Raw genomic sequence first — 18,154 nt, 5'->3', positions numbered from 1 at the left:
GTGGCACCATTTCCAATTTTCATCGCCGTGACATCCTTTTCCTTCCGCCATGGTGACAAATGCCTCATATCATATTATGTCAATATCTAACGTATAAACCCTCGATAAGTGCTAGGCACAACCATCTCTCGAGCGCACCGCACCACGCGAGGGGTAAAAACCACCGCGCCGCCCTCCACGTGGGAAAAAAAACGCGAGGGCGCACCGCACCACACGAGCGAAATAGTGCGAGCGAGCGAGCCGGCCTGCATCTCCCCCCCTCCGCCCGAGCCATCGTCTCCCCCGCTCCCCCCGAGCCACAAGCACACCCATTCCCCTCCCCTCCAAACCTAGCCGCCCCGCTCCCCTCCCTCTCCACGGCGCCGCCGCCTCCTCCCCTTCTGCCCTGCTCTCCACCGCGCCGCCTCTTCCTCCCCTTCACTATTCTCTCCAGCGACGGCAAAGATCTGGCGGCAAAGGGAGACGACGAGGGCGCTCGATCCGATCTGCTGAAGAGAAAAGATGAGAGGGAGAGAGATCACCGGAAGGAGTGCCGCCGGCTCGTCGTCTTTCATACCTACACACGCAAGTTCGTCCTCCTTCCTTTCTGTTCTCCCCTCTTTTGATTAGCGAAGCTGCAACTACATGTCCCTCTATCTATCCCCCTGTCCTCACTCGCTTCTTTTCATCCCTTTGTCTCATGGATGAAGCTGCCGGCTGCAGGGGTGTTGAGAGGAGTTAGAGGTCGTGCGCCGGCCGGAGCAGCAGGAGCAAGGATATGGCCGCCTCTCTTCTCTGCCACGGTTCCCTCCTCTTCCTTCAGCTCTCGAGATGTCGACCTGCAGGTTTAGGTGCTTGTGTCTCAACAATCTTCCTCCCTGTATCCTCACATTTTTAATTTCTGATTCGTGTGTCACCATAAGGCTAGAGTTTGTCCGTGTGTTGTTTATGCTCGGGTTTTATCTCCACAAAAGATGGCCCACACTAGTTTAGAAGGAACTGCTGCTGTCCAGTTTAGAGTTATGTTTTCTAGCTCAAGCATTGTTTTAATTTCTATGGCTCAGGCTCCAAGTGAGATTAATTCTTTCATTTTGTTTGTGCTAATGTGAGTGATTTATTTCTCATAGAAACAAAATTCTGATTGATGTACTGACAAATGTGTATGACATACTATTTTTAGGCAAACCATTGTTTGACAACAAATATGCGGAGGCGTTTTTATGGATGTGCATTTCACCTGAATCTGGAGAGCTATTCAATCTGTCGCGGACATTTTTGGTGGAATTCAGTGCTTCAGCAGGTATTCTTGACCTCTATATTCCCTATCATGTGTATTTAACAAGTATTCAGTGATTCTCGATTTTTCCTTTTTAATTTATGAATGTAATCCTTCATGTGATGGTAAATGTATTATACATTTTTTGTCGAGCAAATATTGATTCATGCCATGCATGTTATGGGTGGGTTTAAAAAAAGCCATCCTGATTGTAGTGTGACAGCTTTAATCAAAGTTGTTTTAGTTACCCAGCCTTCTATTTTGATTGCTTTTGTATGATTCTTGAAAACAGAGTGTGGGTTGTGTTTATCAATAATATGCTTCAGATGTCAGTTCTGTTGCCAAATGATCTAAACTTGATTTACACACTTCTAGAACAGAAAAGAATATGGCATTTACCTTCCGTGGATTTACTTGAACGATTGTACAAGTATCTCGGCTTGGTTTATTTCCCATCTCCAATTATTAATTGTTTGCCAAGATATTTTTATGGTGTTCTTACTCCTGATTTACTGACATGTTTGATTTGTAGTCTCTTAGTATATAATCAAGTAGTTGTAGCTAAACAAACGTATATCTTGCCATGCTTTGGTGAAAGTATTAAAGTTCGTCTCTGGTTTTACTTTCCATGTGCTATCCATACCTATGCTTTATGTAGTTAATTAATAAACTCTCTTTAAATATGATGCTGATCTTGTAGCTGAGTTGAAAGTCAGAGGGTTTGTGCTATGGGTGATAAGGAATGGTCATAACCTTATTTGTTGGAATATTGCCGAAGATGATCCAAGCTAATTATTTTAGGCACTTGATCTGTTATATTGCCATAAACTGATTTTGTACTACGCGAACATGAGGATCTTTTAGCGGTTAGCCATGTCAAAAGCAGGATATATGTCTAACATCTAATCTGAGATGAAGTTGTCCTGCTCAATTAATTTATAGTTTTCTGGATGTTCTGGTTTTCAGCTTGGGAGCAAGTAGAAATACCTGATTTGATGCTCATGCTTCCAAAATTTTCACATTTCGCGAGAGCTAGGCGTACTTCTTGATGACCTTGCCGTCTCCAACCCATCCGTGGGTATTTCAACTCCCCTTCTGTTTTTTTATTTTTCTGCGCACATTTGCTCTACTCTCACTTTGCCTGGTATGCTCTCATTTTCTTAGATTTAGTTTTGCTTGTTCTATCTCCTCCCATTTTCTATTTGTTGTTCTTTTCTCTGTTTTTAATTTGTTTTTTTACATCCTATTTTATTTATTCTTTTTGGCTACGACAAATGAATGGATTATTGCTTTATTTGGCCTTTATATTGTTTCCCATCTACTATATGGTTCACTTTGCTAGCTATAAAAAAAGCATCATGGGTTACTGCTGTTGGAATAAGCCACGGCGTGTGTGGTCGGGCTCGTCGGGCGCGTCGGGTGCGCGCGGGACGGGCGGGACACATTGGTGCCGTCGGGCTTGTCGGGCGCGTCGGTGACGCGCGTGACGGGCGGGACGTGCGGGGCGCAGCAGCGTGGCATATGTGTATCGTGTGTAGCGTGTGTACTCAGTCTGGCACGTAGAGCAGGCCGTTGGCGAGTGTGCTGGCCAAGTTTGCTACTCCTACATGCATGATCTTGTTAGCTGCATGCATGAGCTTCGGTTCGGGCGATCACCGGCGACCATGGCGCTCGTCCCACACGGCGGCGGCGCGGGCGGATCGGCGACGATGGCGATGCCGATGCTGACCGCGGACAACTACACGGTCTGGGCCATCAAGGCGCAGGCGATCCTCGACGTCCACACCGTATGGGAGGCGGTGGCGCCGGGCGACGCGGCGGTGAACGCGCGGAAGGACAAGATGGTGTGCGCGTTGCTTCTCGGGGCGTTGCCGGAGGATGTGCTGCTGCAGGTGTCGGCGAAGCTCACCGCTAGGGAGGTATGGGACTCCCTGAAGGTGAGGTTCGTCGGCGCTGATCGGGTCCGCGCGGCGAGTCTGGGGACGCTGCGTGGCGAATTCGACCGGATGAAGATGGCGGACGGCGAGGAGCTCGACGTGTACGGCGGGAGGCTCGCGGCGATGGCGGCGAGGTATGCCAACCTCGGGGAGACGCTGGACGACGCAGCACTTGTCAAGAAGTTGCTGGATACGGTGCCGGATCGCCTCTTCCCCGTCGTCGCCGGCATCAAGCAGTTCCACGACGTGACGACGATGGCGTTCGATGAAGCGCTCGGGCGGCTGCGTGCGTTCGACGAGCGGGTTCGGCGCCGTGGACAAGACGGCGGCGGGCGCGGGGGTGAGCAGCTGCTCATGACAGCGGCGCAATGGGCAGCACGGGAGTCGACACGGCGGTGCTCGGGACGACGACGACGGGCGCAGCGTGGCGTCGGGGAGCGGCGGCAACAGGCGCAGGCGCTGCTACAAGTGCGGGGAGCACGGGCACTTCCGGGGACGCAGCAGCGTGGCATATGTGTGTATCGTGTGTAGCGTGTGTACTCAGTCTGGCACGTAGAGCAGGCCGTTGGCGAGTGTGCTGGCCAAGTTTGCTACTCCTACATGCATGGCTGAGTTAGTTAGCTAGGTGAGCTCTTCTAGGAGTGGATGAGTACGTGCGGTTAGTGGCCGGTTGCGAGGCTGGGTCCTGCGTAGGTGCATAGGTTAGTGGCCGGTGTGGCCGATGAGCTGTGCGCGTGCATCTACTACTTAAGTGCTGTGCTTGTGCCTGTAGCCGTGAGGCAGTTGCGAGCTGAAAAAAAGGGCGTTTGAGCGCCGGGGCGTTGGTCGCCGGGGTATTGGTCGCCACAAAATTCTTCAGTGTGCCTTCGTCTACCTCCGTCCGTGAGTGAACCAGAGAGAGCTAGTCTAGGGCTGCGCCAACAACTGCCTGGTGGACCTCTGAATATTTTTTCACCTCAGCTTGATTGACAAGCTCACCGGCAGGAAATGTAGTATGAGATGATATTTTTTAATTTCTCTAGCTTTTCTTATTGGTATGTACAGAAAGGACAAAGTCTTGTATACTTAATATCGAGTCTTATTCATCTTCATTTTTGGAATACCATTGAAAATCTTGAATTACTTTTGCTTTGATGGGTAATCTATCACTAAACAGACTATAGCTTCCAGCCTTCACACATAAAGACTAATTTAGTACTTCGGTTGGGCTGTCCTATTTTCTGTGTGGTCGAACAGGAAAGCTAAATGTACAGTTTATTTGCTCGGCACCATTTATTGTGCCACATAGAAGTACATCTTTTTCTTATTTTTTCTAATGCAATCATCAATACCGTACCTTAGTTAACCTTCCTAATTTTTGTTCTCTTTTTGGTCATACATTAGGATTATTATGGATTTTCTGAAGGTGGTGGTGGGGGTTGCACGGCATGTTCCATCTGGTTTCAGGAGTGTGTGCTGCACCTGAAAAAATTTCTCGGGTTGTCTCTTCGTATTTCCACCTTAGTTGTGATATTTTATTTATTGCTAATCATTTGAGTTAGTGTACAATCATATATTTGTCATCCATGGCTCCTTAGAGAGCTGGACATGCTTGGTTGGAGTCATCGTCGTCCTGGTTGGGGAGATGAGCATGCTTATGCTTATATTACAAAGATTAGTGTGTAGTCCTTCTATGCCTTCTAATTAGATAGTTTGGCTTGATTTTAGATGCTTACAATCTCTTGTCATAGAATTTTATAATTGCTTCTCATGGAAAGCAGCCCTCTCCCAAGCTGACGGACTTGGTTTGTTTTTCAATGTAGGCATGAGGTCTCCGAGTCGTTTAAATCTGAACGCAACACCAAGGTATCACTCTTGTAAAATCTCAGTGCAAGAGTTGTCCGTTCAAATAAGATTTTGATTGTGTTTTTCCCTTTTGCCTAGCAAAACATATATGATGCCTCTAATTTGTAGGCTGCTAGCCTGAGCATTGCCGAACAATACATCAAAGCATAGCTAAACTTGATAAAAGCAAACATGGAAGCCCTCCCTAATTCATCAATTTACAAAGATCATAGGTGATTCTCTTGCGGACCAGTTAATTAGATTATGAATTTTGTTTATGTTATTGCTGATCTCAAATGCTTAGTTTCTAAGTTTATCTCAAAACTACACGCTTCCTCCTTGCTTATTGGAGAAGATGTTCGTATGCTTTCTCTCGTGTGCATGCTTGTGTAGTGTCATCATTTTTCAGTGCACTGCACTACCTGTTTGGGTTAGTTCTTTGGGTGTTCTGTGTGCACATGTGGTGCTTCCTGCTTCCTAGCTAGGGGGTCTAACAGTGATTGTGTAGACTGCCAAACAATGGTTGCTGCTTACTGATTGTAGCCTTGTAGGCATGGTCACTGTAGCCATAGAAATGATATTCCTTTTGGATTGGTCGAGCATAGAACATGTTCATACAGATTTTGAAGAGCCGCTCCGCCTCCCCGCCTCATCTCATTTTCCTCTCTTCCTCACGGCGCCAGCAGCATGGCCTCGATCTGGAGAAGGGGAGCAGCCACCGGCCGATTCCAGCCCACTCCGGCGGTCCCAGCGGCCATCCAGCACCTTCCTGTGCTCTCTACCATCTCCATTGCGCTAACTCGACCTGCAGGTCCTCAACATCATCCGCAACTAGCCCTAGCCGCTCGGACTGCTGGTATGCGGTGTCACCATGGACGCCGGCGCGGCGCCTGCACCTCTGACTGTTTCCTCCGCGTTGCCTATGGGGCATCCACCTCCTTGTACGCCCCTCTCACCCAGGCGCACCTCTTGGGGTCGTTGGCGCTTGTGATTTCCCCGTGCGAGTATGTAAAAAGTTGCAGGGTCTTTCGATCCAATAGTCGATTGTAGAATAGCTTATCTACAGACTTGTGAGGGATTAGAATTTTGCACAGGCTTGAGAATCCCTGACTATCTCGATCTAACTGAGAGTAATTTCATAGGATGGTGGCAACAGAGGGACTCTTTGGTGCCGGAGAGCTCGGGATTCATCACCCCTAACTGAATCAACCCTGCTATCACAGGTTCCCTCCTCCTGGTCCTTCATTGCCACAAAATTTCCCATTACCTTGCAATTTGTTAGATTCATTGATTTTGCTATCCTATAGTCCTGGATGGGTCCCCAGCCCCAGGCAAATCAATCTCAGTGGAATCATGGAGATCAAAAGATTTTGCTATGTCGATATACTTCTATGAATTACATATTTTCTTCCTTGAGAGTAATCAGTGTAATCTTTGAAAAGTAGCCTCTGCATGTTTATGGCCTCTCAGCTTCGTGCTTATGGTGCGGCTGCGTGGAAGCCGACGACAAGTACGGCCGCTCTCTACTTGCCTCTAATATGTATGTCTTAACTCCCTCGAGAAAAGGAGTCTTTGCAAGGTCAGCCAGTACTCCACTTCACATTCAATCATATGCAGAAATATATGCCATGTTTTCCAATAGTCTGCTCGCCTCTTCTACATAAAAAGGTGCTGTGTTCTAATTTTCTTTCACTGTTTATGTTGATTGACGACAGAGCAAACTATGTGATTTAAATAATCATCAAGAACATGTCAATCATTTCAAGTAAACATTCTTTTTATTGTACTGAAGATGTGAAATGGCTGCTTGGTGGAGGTGCCAGGATTTATGAATTAAGCTATCTGATGATGACAGTGCTTATATTTTATAGTTTTACATTTTTTATTTATCTGGAGGCATCGCGTGCGTCCGCTGTTTATGACCGCCGGATCGATTCACCACAGATGGCGGTGATGCAGACCAGGAACGCATCGGACATGGACGCTCTGCGGAAACTCGGCTCTGCCAGCGCCACCTCGGTGAGGAGGAAGACGCTCTGCGACATCACCAACCTGAGGCGGCCGCTGGCGGCGGCAGGACGGGTTGAGGTACGCGGACGGCATGGATGGGATCACTTGGTTGGTCAAGGCAAGATTTGCTGACCCGACTCCACCGCCGTCTCTTTCTTGGTTATGACTATGATGTGTTGCGGTCGCTAGCGCTGCTCTTTTTTTCTTGAATCTATGTGTGTAAATGCAAGAGAATTCGGATCTTGTGAAGCTCCTGGAGGAGAGAGTATTTTCCTTCATCGATTGTTCTCTTTTGTCTAGGATGGATAGGGCTTCTTGATGTGTGGTTGTTCTGGTGTTTGACTCTATTTGGATTGATTTGCATAGTATACATCACGGCTCCATAGTAGACATCCATGTTTAAAACTAAGATCAGATATTTGAATTGTCAGACTCTTTTGCTCATTGTCAGACCATGACTACGGCTTCCTATTAAAGTTGTGTGGAATGCTACTAAAAAGTGGACAAGATTATGCTTCAAATGTATTCTTTATTCTCCTAGCCCCTTCAAGGCTTCTGGCTAATGTTCGCCGATGTGCTCCTGAAAGTTGCAAGATGGCACTATATGGGGACAACCATCAGTCATCGCTCAGTCTCAAGATCGCCATGTACCTGAGCTGTTCTGCTGAATAATATCTTGCATAGTTTATATTGTCCTGTTTCCATCTACATATAGGAATACATATGTGGCAAGCACATCCAGTCCTGATACACTTGCAATTTCTTACTAATGGCCTGTGAAGTTATGTCCTATAATAATCAGTCTCACTATATTAAGACACATGCATCACTGCTAAACATCCCAACTGAAACCACAGGCAGATAAGTCAGCTTAATTATTCTACTACTTTCTAGATGACAACAGTTAAACAAGAGGAGGCAGACACAGCCAGTGATATCAACGGTGGCCAAATTACCCATGGTGATACTCAAAACATACTTATGATGACTATTGACTTAGGTTTCAAATCATAGAGATTATTTTATCTTACCATGATTTTCTTATCTATTCATCACGGACGAACCACTGTGTCGGAAGCACAACAAGCCATTCGAGTATATTCATCGCCCACGCAAAGCAAGCTCAATCCAAAAGTTCAAAGGCAAGAAAATCCACTGGAAAGTACATTCTCCGTGGTAAGAGCTACATTGCTCTACCCATTCCAACAACTCTCACATCAACTGCTAAATGGTATAACTTTGTATAATTTAACATAGGTAAGCTTGGCATCCACCACTTAGATGAGTTTAGTCACCACATTGTGTGTGGCAACATAGTTAAGCTCTACAACCATAATGTTCATAGACTGCGAAAGATAATCCACAGTACCACCACGCCTGATCGCTACTATGTGTGCCACATGACAAAAACATTTGCAACAGACGGCAAAAGAATGGTAATCCTTTGTAATTTCTATGTTCTGTTTCATACAATGACATGGTATAAAATGATATACTAACTGACCTTTACTGTTATTTTCAGTACTTTAGGGTTTCCTTTTCTACGGGTTCCCTTTTCCCACACATGAATGCTGAACATGGTGAACTCTACTGGAGACGGAACTATCGCTGTTACAGCCCGCTTTATCAAGGGTGTTGACAAAAGGGCCATCATCACTAGAGGCTGGAGCCACTTCTTTCGTCAGGCACAGATGAACAAAGGGCAAGCATATGCTTTCGCCTTCAAAAGCACTTCCAAAGGACTGCGCCTGATCGTCTACTAAATATAAGCAAGTTGCAAGAGCCCTTTGTTATATAACTTAGCATTAGTATAGATGCCTACCAAGAATTCTATGTTTATCATCCTTTTGAATCTTATGTAATCCCCTAAGACCATCCTGTGCATTTAACTGTCGGTTATTTGCTGCTTAGACTGCTGTGTGGTATGCTTCTGAAATAGCCATCATATATTTATCATTGATCCATACTTGTTTCCATATGTTTCATTTTGTTTTTACATATTTTAATGCACATTCTTTCAATACTTGGCTTGCACTCGGCCTTTGCGCCATGGGCGCAATAGGTCATCTAGTTTTCATAAAATTGCATATACTTGCATATGTCATCCGCATCATGATAACAACATTTAAATGTTTGAAATTGTTGCTTGCCTTAAAATTGCTAATGACATGTGGGGATTTTTTGGAATTTTTGTTTGTTATTTCCGGCCCTATTTAAACTTGCCTAAATAGTTAGTTTACTTATGCTTCATCTCTTGCCATGTTCAACAACATTTAATATTGTTGGGTACATAAATGAGAGTGAACTAAATACTTGCATGTGGTGTTTCTTCAATATGCAACTGAGCTCCACTTAATTTATAGTATTGCTTGTTGCACTTTGGCATGCCTCTTTAAACCGAACATGCATCGTACTTGATTGTGCATCATGTTTATGTAATGGTTGTTTACCATGATGTTTGCTTCTTTCCGGTTGCGCTTCTCCTTGATAGTTCCGGTTACGTTGCGATTGTGAGGATTCGTTCGACTACGTTGGCTTCGTCTACTTCATGGACTCATTCTTCTTCCTAGCGGGATTTCAGGCAAGATGACCGTCACCTTGGATCTCACTACTATCTTTGCTATGCTAGTTGTCTCAATGCTATCGCTATGTCGCGCTACCTACCACTTGTTTCTCAAGCCTCCCAAATTGCCATGAAAACCTCTAACATTTTCCCCCTTCCTAGCAAACCGTTGTTTGGCTATGTTACCGCTTTGTTCAGCTCCTCTTATAGCGTTGCTAGTTGCAGGTGCAGTTGCAGGTTATTCCATGTTGGGACATGGATTTCATGGATATTCTTGGGATATCACAATATCTTTTATTTAATTAATGCACATATATACTTGGTAAAGGGTGGAAGGCTCGGCCTTATGCATGTTGTTTTGTTCCACTCTTGCCGCCCTAGTTTTCGTCATACTGGTGTTATGTTCCTTGATTTTGCGTCCCTAACACGATGAGGGGTATGGGACCCTTTTGACGTTTCGCTTTGAATAAAACTCTTCCAGCAAGGCCCAACATTGGTTTTAACATTTGCCATAATAATACTTGAACCTAATAATTAATTGGCATAGGGCGTCGCGAACCCGAGGATTTTCTACATACAGGGCGGGGCCAGTGCCGATGGTGTTGGTCCCAACTAGAGCACCGTGCGAGACCGCCCCTACGCAACTTGGGGTATCTGGATCCTGTACGCTTCGCTCATCCGGACGTGGCCTGAGACGAGATACGCGCGGCTACTATCAGGGTGTCGGCACGCCGGGAGGTCTTGCTGGATTAGTTTTACCATTGTCGAAAAGTCTTGTGCGCCGGGATTCCGAGTCTGATCGGAGGATCCCGTGATGGAGGATTGTCTTCGCGGATCGTGAGCTTGTCATGGGCTAAGTTGGGACACCCCTGCAGGGTTTAAACTTTTGAAAGACGTGCCCGCGGTTATGTGGCAGATGGGAATTTGTTAATATCCGGTTGTAGAGGACTTGAAGTAAACTCAATTAAAATACACCAACCGCGTTGCGTAGCCGTGATTGTCTCTTTTCGGGGAAGTTCGAGAGGAGAACACGGTTGGGTTATGTTTGAACGTAAGTAGTCAGGATCACTTAGTGATCATTACATGTTTGCGAACGTTTGTGTAGTTTCTTATCTTACTCTGGTACTCGTATGATAGCCTCCATACATGCTTAGTTGCTGCTGCAACCTCACCACTTATCCATTCCATACCCATTAAGCTTTGCTAGTCTTGATACCCATGGTAATGAGATTGCTGAGTCCTCGTGGCTCACAGATTACTACACCAACAATCGCAGGTACAGATAATGCGATGATCATGACGCGAGAGCGATGTTTGCCCGTTTTGAGTTCTTCTTCTTCTTCTTCGTCGATCTTGGGTTAGGTTTCGGGTCGGCAGCCTGGGCTAGCAAGGTGGATATCGTTTGAGCTTTTATTTGTGTTTCATCCGTAGTCGGATTTGATTTCTATGTATGATGTATTGATGTATTCTTGCGGCATTTGAATGCCTTGTATGTATCCCCATCTATTATGTAATCATACCTTAACAAGATTTTGAAGTAGTTCAAAATAGAACAGTCAAAGAAAGAGTTCTTGCCTGTGTTACAAGGTGTGAAATTGAGTAAGACTCAAAGCCCGACCACGGCAGAAGATAGAAAGAGAATGAAAGTCATTCCCTATGCCTCGGCCATAGGTTCTATAAAGTATGCCATGCTGTGTACCAGATCTATTGTATACCCTACACTGATTTTGGCAAGGGAGTACAATAGTGATCTAGGAGTAGATCACTGGACAGTGGTCAAAATTATCCTTAGTGGAATAAGGATATGTTTCTCGATTATGGAAGTGACAAAAGGTTCGTTGTAAAGGGTTACGTCGATGCAAGTTTTGACACTAAATCTAGATGACTCTAAGTCTCGGTCTAGATACATATTGAAAGTGGGAGCAATTAGCTAGAGTAGCTCCGTGCAGAGCATTGTAGACATAGAAATTTGCAAAATACTTACGGATCTGAATGTGACAGACCCGTTGACTAAAATTATCTCACAATCAAAACATGATCACACCTTAGTACTCTTTGGGTGTTAATCACATAGCAATGTGAACTAGATTATTGACTCTAGTAAACCCTTTGAGTGTTGGTCACATAGAGATGTGAACTATGGGTGTTAATCACATGGTGATGTGAATTATTAATGTTAAATCACATGGCGATGTGAACTAGATTATTGACTCTAGTACAAGTGGGAGACTGAAGGAAATATGCCCTAGAGGCAATAATGAAGTATTATTTATTTCCTTATATCATGATAAATGTTTATTATTCATACTAGAATTGTATTAACCGGAAACATAATACATGTGTGAATACATAGACAAACAGAGTGTCACTAGTATGCCTCTACTTGACTAGCTCGTTAATCAAAGATGGTTATGTTTCCTAGCCATAGACATGAGTTGTCATTTGATTAACGGGATCACCTCATTAGGAGAATGACGTGATTGACTTGACCCATTCCATTAGCTTAGCACCCGATCGTTTAGTATGTTGTTATTGCTTTCTTCATGACTTATACGTGTTCCTATGACTATGAGATTATGCAACTCCCGTTTACCGGAGGAACACTTTGTGTGCTACCAAACGTCACAACGTAAATGGGTGATTATAAAGGTGCTCTACAGGTGTCTCCAAAGGTACTTGTTGGGTTGGCGTATTTCGAGATTAGGATTTGTCACTCCGATTATCGGAGAGGTATCTCTGGGCCCACTCGGTAATGCACATCACTATAAGCCTTGCAAGCATTGTGACTAATGAGTTAGTTGCGGGATGATGTATTACGGAACGAGTAAAGAGACTTGCCGGTAACGAGATTGAACTAGGTATCGAGATACCGACGATCGAATCTCGGGCAAGTAACATACCGATGACAAAGGGAACAACGTATGTTGTTATGCGGTCTGACCGATAAAGATCTTCGTAGAATATGTGGGAACCAATATGAACATCCAGGTTCCGCTATTGGTTATTGACCGGAGAGGTGTCTCGGTCATGTCTACATAGTTCTCGAACCCGTAGGGTCCGTACGCTTAACGTTACGATGACAATTTTATTGAGTTTTGATGTACCGAAGGAGTTCGGAGTTCGGGATGAGATCGGGGACATGACGAGGAGTCTCGAAATGGCCGAGACGTAAAGATCGATATATTGGACGACTATATTCGGACTTCGGAAAGGTTCTGAGTGATTCGGGTATTTTTCGGAGTACCGGAGAGTTACGGGAATTCGTATTGGGCCTTAATGGGCCATACGGGAAAGGAGAGAAAGGCCTCAAAAGGTGGCCGCGCCCCTCCCCATGGTCTGGTCCGAATTGGACTAGGGAAGGGGGGCGCCTCCTTCCTTCTTTCTCCTTCTCCCTTCCCTTCTCCTATTCCAACAAGGAAAGGAGGAGTCCTACTCCCGGTGGGAGTAGGACTCCCCCTTTTGGCGCGCCTCTCCTCCCTAGGCCGGCGGCCTCCCCCTTGCTCCTTTATATACGGGGGCAGGGGGCACCCCATGGACACACACTTGATATACGATATTTTAGCCGTGTGCGGTGCCCCCCTCCACCAGATTACACCTCGATAATACCGTTGCGGAGCTTAGGCGAAGCCCTGCGTCGGTGAAACATCATCATCGTCACCACGCCGTCGTGCTGACGAAACTCTCCCTCAACACTCAGCTGGACCGGAGTTCGAGGGACGTCATCGAGCTGAACGTGTGTAGAACTCGGAGGTGCCGTGCGTTCGGTACTTGATCGGTCGGATCGTGAAGACGTACGACTACATCAACCGCGTTGTGATAACGCTTCCGCTGTCGGTCTACGAGGGTACGTGGACAACACTCTCCCCTCTCGTTGCTATGCATCACCATGATCTTGCGTGTGCGTAGGAATTTTTTTGAAATTACTACGTTCCCCAACACCTCCCGCCCTTAAGCAGCTCACCGGACGGGCAAGAAGGACGCACCCTTATGGGGCACCCGATCATCATTCGACTGACAAGAAAATCAAGCCCTTCACGGGACATAGAACTGTACTTGACGAATTTCTTGACAAACCATGTCAAATACACACGATGCCGAATAACGAACCAACACATAGCCTTCGGGCTTGGTGGGTACTGCGGCAGGTGGCTAAGAGCGGCGAGGCCATCCTCACCAACACCACCCCAGAGAGGCACTCTTCGGAGGACACCCATCTCAATGTCTTTACGGCCTTCGAGACCTTTTCTTCAAATAATCGGTGCAAAAGGGCACTAAGCGACCTCGCCGAAATTAACTAGGTAGCCGCAATAAATCCTTGGAATGATATGGCAATAACTTTCACCGCCGATGACGAGCCAAGGGCCCGATCCGTCCGAGCACCAGTCGCCTTGGTCTTAAATCCAATTGTGGATGGCTTTCGGTTCACTAAAGTGCTCATTAACGGCGGCAGCAGCGGACATAACCTCATCTACCAAGATACGCTCCAAAAAATGCAAATGGACAAGAGTCGCATTGAGCAAAGCGGCACCACCTTTCGAGGAATTATCCCTAGTCGAGAAGCACGAAGCTCAGGGAAAATTAAGCTTGACGTAGTATTCGGCACGCCGGAGAACTACAGGTCCGAAGAGTTGCTCTTCCACGTGGCACCTTTCAATAGCGGATATCACGCCCTGTTGGGGCGAGACGCGTTCACACGCTTTCAAGCCATACCCCATTACGGGTACATGAAGCTCAAAATGGCAAGGCCCAACGGAGTTATCACTATCACTAGTGATCCGGATATAGCACTCCGCGCCAAAAACAAAACTGCATCCCTGGCCCTCGAGGCACTATCCGAGGCCCTCGCGGCCGAGGAGCTAACCACTCTGCGCTCCACAGTGGACAAGGACGATGTAATCCTCGACAAGAGGCCCAAATCCACTTCCTTCAAGCCAACTGACGAAATAGTCAAATTTCAAGTACACCCAACGGATCCTCACAAAACAGCAGCCATTGGAGCACAGCTGGATCCAACAATCGACGCCGCCCTAAGAGCGTTCCTGCGCGAAAATTGGGATATCTTCGCCTGGCACCCTTCGGACATGCCCGGGATCCCACGCAGACTGGCCGAACATAGCCACAATATCATAAAGGGGTTCAAACCAGTCAAGCAGACGCTGCGGCGATTTTTCGAACCCAAACGACAAGCTATGGGGGAGGAGCTGGCCAAACTACTTGAGGCTGAATTCATCAGAGAGATCAAGCATCCGGACTAGCTAGCCAACCTGGTCATGGTGCCAAAGAAGGATAAATACTGACGCCTTTGTGTCGATTTCAAAGACCACAATAAGGCTTGCCCTAAGGACCCCTTTCCACTATCCCACATTGACCAAATAATTGACGCGACCGCAGGACACAACTCATTATGTTTCCTTGACGCATACTCCGGATACCATCAGATTAAGATGAAGGAGTCCGACCAGGCGGCAACGGCATTCATTACACCCTATGGGCCTTTCTGCTTCAACACTATGCCTTTTGGGCTCAAAAATGCCGGCGCCACTTAACAACGCATGATTCAAACATGTCTGGAAAAGCAAATTGGCAAGACAGTGGAGGCATACGTAGATGATGTCGTCATCAAGACTAAACATGTCGAATCATTGGTGGACGATCTACGCGTCACATTTGACAACCTCCGAACATATGACATACGACTCAACCCGGAAAAATGTGTCTTCGGCATTCTAGCCGGAAAACTACTCGGGTTCATCGTTTCCAATAGAGGAATCGAAGCAAACCTAGCAAAAATCCGAGCCTTGTCACAATTGGCAACGCCAGCAGACTTAAAGCAGGTCCAAAAACTAGTTGGGTGCGTAGCAGCCCTGAGCCGCTTTATCTCCAGATTAGGAGAAAAGGCGCTACCACTCTATCGACTGCTCCGACACACCGACCACTTTGAGTGGACGGATGCAGCTACAACAGGATTGGAAGAAATAAAACTTTGTTAGCAAGCAACCCAATCCTTGCCGCACCAAGTGTTGGCGAACCTATGTTGCTCTACATATCTGCAACTCACCAGGTGGTGAGTGCGGTACTCGTCGTCGAACGACAAGAAGAGGGACATCAATTCCCACTCCAGAAACCAGTGTACCATGTATCGACGGTTCTTACACCATGCAAATCGTGATACCCACACTATCAAAAGATAGCGTATGCGGTCTTCATGGCATCCCGGAAGCTGCGGCACTACTTCCAAGAGTGTTCGATCATGGTGGCTTCTGAAGTACCACTCAGTGACATCATAAACAATCGGGACGCCACTGGCCGCATTGCCAAATGGGCCATCTAGCTCTTACCTTTTGAAATAACATACAAGCCACGCCGAGCTATTAAATCTCAGGTGTTGGCCGACTTTGTCGCCGAATGGACAGAAGACGAACTCCCTAAAGAGTATAGCACATACTCCAACTGGGTGATGTACTTCGACGGCTCTAAAATGTTAGCCGGATTGGGGGCTGGTGTCATTGTAACATCCCCTATAGGGGACACAGTCCGTTGCGTACTACAAATCATGTATACGGACTCCAACAATGCAGCCGAATATGAGGCACTACTGCATGGTCTCCGAATGGCTGTTTCCATGGGCATACAATGCCTCGAGTTGCGCGGGGATTAAAACCTCGCAATATCCCAAATAAGTGGAGAATTTGATGCAAAAGATCCAAAGATGGCGGCATACCGCAACGCCGTACTCAAAATATCAGCTCGGTTTGAGGGGCTCGAGTTTCATCACGTTGCTCGAGACAGTAATCAAGCCGCGGACATCCTTGCTTGAATGGGCGCTAAACGCGACCCCGTCCCACCTAACACCTTTGTGGAAAGGCTCTTCAAGCCATCCGTGGTGTGGCAGGACAAGAGCGGCAATATTAGTCCGGAGCCAATCACACCCCCAGATGCCTAACACAATTCTGATATCATCGGGGGCTCGGGCACCGAAATAACACCTTCAGCCCATGTAATCATGGCTGTCATTGCTCCATGAACCGAACCTTTCCTAGCCTACCTTAATAGGCGGGAGCTCCCTGATGACCAGAATGAGGCTCGTTGCATAGTTCGACGCTCGGAAGCCTACAAAGTTCATGAAGGAGAACTCTATAAGAAAAGTACTACTAGAATTCTTCAAAGATGTATCTCCGAAGAGGAGGGACGGCAGCTCTTGGCTGAAATACATGCTGGTCTTGGCGGCCATCATGCCGCAGCTCGGGCCCTTGTAAGTAAGGCCTTTCGTATAGGTTTCTTTTGGCCCACGGCCCGAGCAGATGCATAGGCCCTTGTATAGCGTTGTGTCGGATGCCAGCTTTTTGCCAATCAAAGCCATATGCCGCCCACTGCCCTAAACAATCCCCATTACTTGGCCTTTCGTGGTCTGGGGGCTAGACATGGTCGGACCCCTTAAAGGGGGAAGCCATAAGAAGAAATATTTGCTGGTTATGGTGAATAAATTAACTAAGTGGATAGAGGCCAAACCAGTAAAAACGGCCGAAGCTGGGCCGGTGATCGATTTTATATCCGGTGTCGTACACCGTTATGTCGTCCCGCACATCATCATTACTGAAAACGACTCTAACTTCACAGCCGATGAGGTGAAAAATTGGTGTGCTAACCTGGGCATTAAGCTCGATTACGCCTCTGTATATCACCCTCAAACAAACGGTCAGGTCGAACGAGCTAATGGCCTGATAATGAGCGGCATCAAACCCAGACTAGTGCGATCCTTACGGGAGTCAGATAAGCACTGGGTCGACGAACTCAATTCCGTACTCTGGGGACTGCGGACCACGCCCAATCGCACGACCAGATACACACCCTTCTTCATGGTGTACGGCGCAGAGGCTGTCTTGCCCTGCGACATTATTCATGACTCACCTCGAGTGCACATGTATGAAGAGAGAGAAGCCGAGCTCGATCGGCAGGATGACCTAGACGGCCCGGAGGAGGAGCACGATGTTGCAAAAGCCCGTTCCGCATTCTATCAACAACAGGCTCAGAGATACCAAAGCAGAGAAGTGCGGGCAAAGACTTATAATGTCGGTGAGCTCATTTTACGCCTCCTAGAGAAGAAAAAGGACAAGCTCAAGCCAAAATGGGAGGGTCCGTTCATTATAGATGAAGTTCTCACTGGAGGAGCCTACCGCTTTCGTAATGCATCGGACAATCGTTTAGAGCCGAACGCATGGAACGCTACTCGGCTCCGAAGATTCTACGCATAAGTCCGGCCATACTTCTTTTTCGTTCCTTTTCTCCTTTTCAATTTTTCTTCTTCTCGTTTTTATACGATCGCCAGGATGTGTTCGGATAAGCCAAACACTTGAAGGGTATACATCCTTAAATGTACACACCCCACCATAACTGCGGCCTTTTTAGTAGAAGTTTATTATTACTAGTAAAACGCCCGTGCGTTGCTACGTGCTACGATTCACATAAATGAATCAACCAAACGATTAGGTCGTCTCCAAGGTTGAAGTTCCTTTTCCCGCATACGTCCTAACGTGTACAGATATAAAACAAGCTTCCAACAGGCTC

The 18,154-nt window shown here is 46.7% G+C and overlaps 1 protein-coding gene across 45 annotated transcripts; it reads left to right on the top strand.

Annotated features, from left to right (window-relative positions):
* Positions 1-245: 245 nt before the first annotated feature.
* Positions 246-8,923, top strand: LOC123120275 (uncharacterized). Of its 45 annotated transcripts, none has more exons than XR_006459403.1 (11): positions 246-568; positions 690-830; positions 1,160-1,279; positions 2,222-2,329; positions 4,576-5,037; positions 5,146-5,249; positions 5,700-6,020; positions 6,159-6,239; positions 6,487-6,595; positions 6,976-8,462; positions 8,549-8,923. XR_006459403.1 is itself a non-coding variant. In XM_044540250.1 (8 exons), the coding sequence occupies exons 1-8, from the start codon at positions 502-504 to the stop codon at positions 7,037-7,039; spliced, it is 726 nt and encodes a 241-aa protein (XP_044396185.1). In that variant the 5' UTR covers positions 247-501; the 3' UTR covers positions 7,040-7,547. The 45 variants fall into 45 exon arrangements, 6 of the variants coding, with proteins under 6 accessions (XP_044396183.1, XP_044396181.1, XP_044396182.1 ...); XR_006459385.1 differs by having other exon boundaries at positions 247-568; positions 5,700-5,957; positions 6,961-8,462; positions 8,549-8,918; XR_006459386.1 differs by having other exon boundaries at positions 247-568; positions 6,961-8,462; positions 8,549-8,918.
* The last annotated feature ends 9,231 nt before the right edge of the window (positions 8,924-18,154 follow it).

Source organism: Triticum aestivum, chromosome 5D, assembly GCF_018294505.1.
Source record: "Triticum aestivum cultivar Chinese Spring chromosome 5D, IWGSC CS RefSeq v2.1, whole genome shotgun sequence".
Lineage (NCBI taxonomy): Eukaryota > Viridiplantae > Streptophyta > Magnoliopsida > Poales > Poaceae > Triticum > Triticum aestivum.
This window is presented reverse-complemented; position numbering and strand designations above follow the sequence as displayed.

Excerpts from the sequence above, each read along its gene's own strand:
- LOC123120275 (XM_044540248.1), top strand. The coding sequence starts at position 2,863 with ATGCATGATCTTGTTAGCTGCATGCATGAGCTTCGGTTCGGGCGATCA.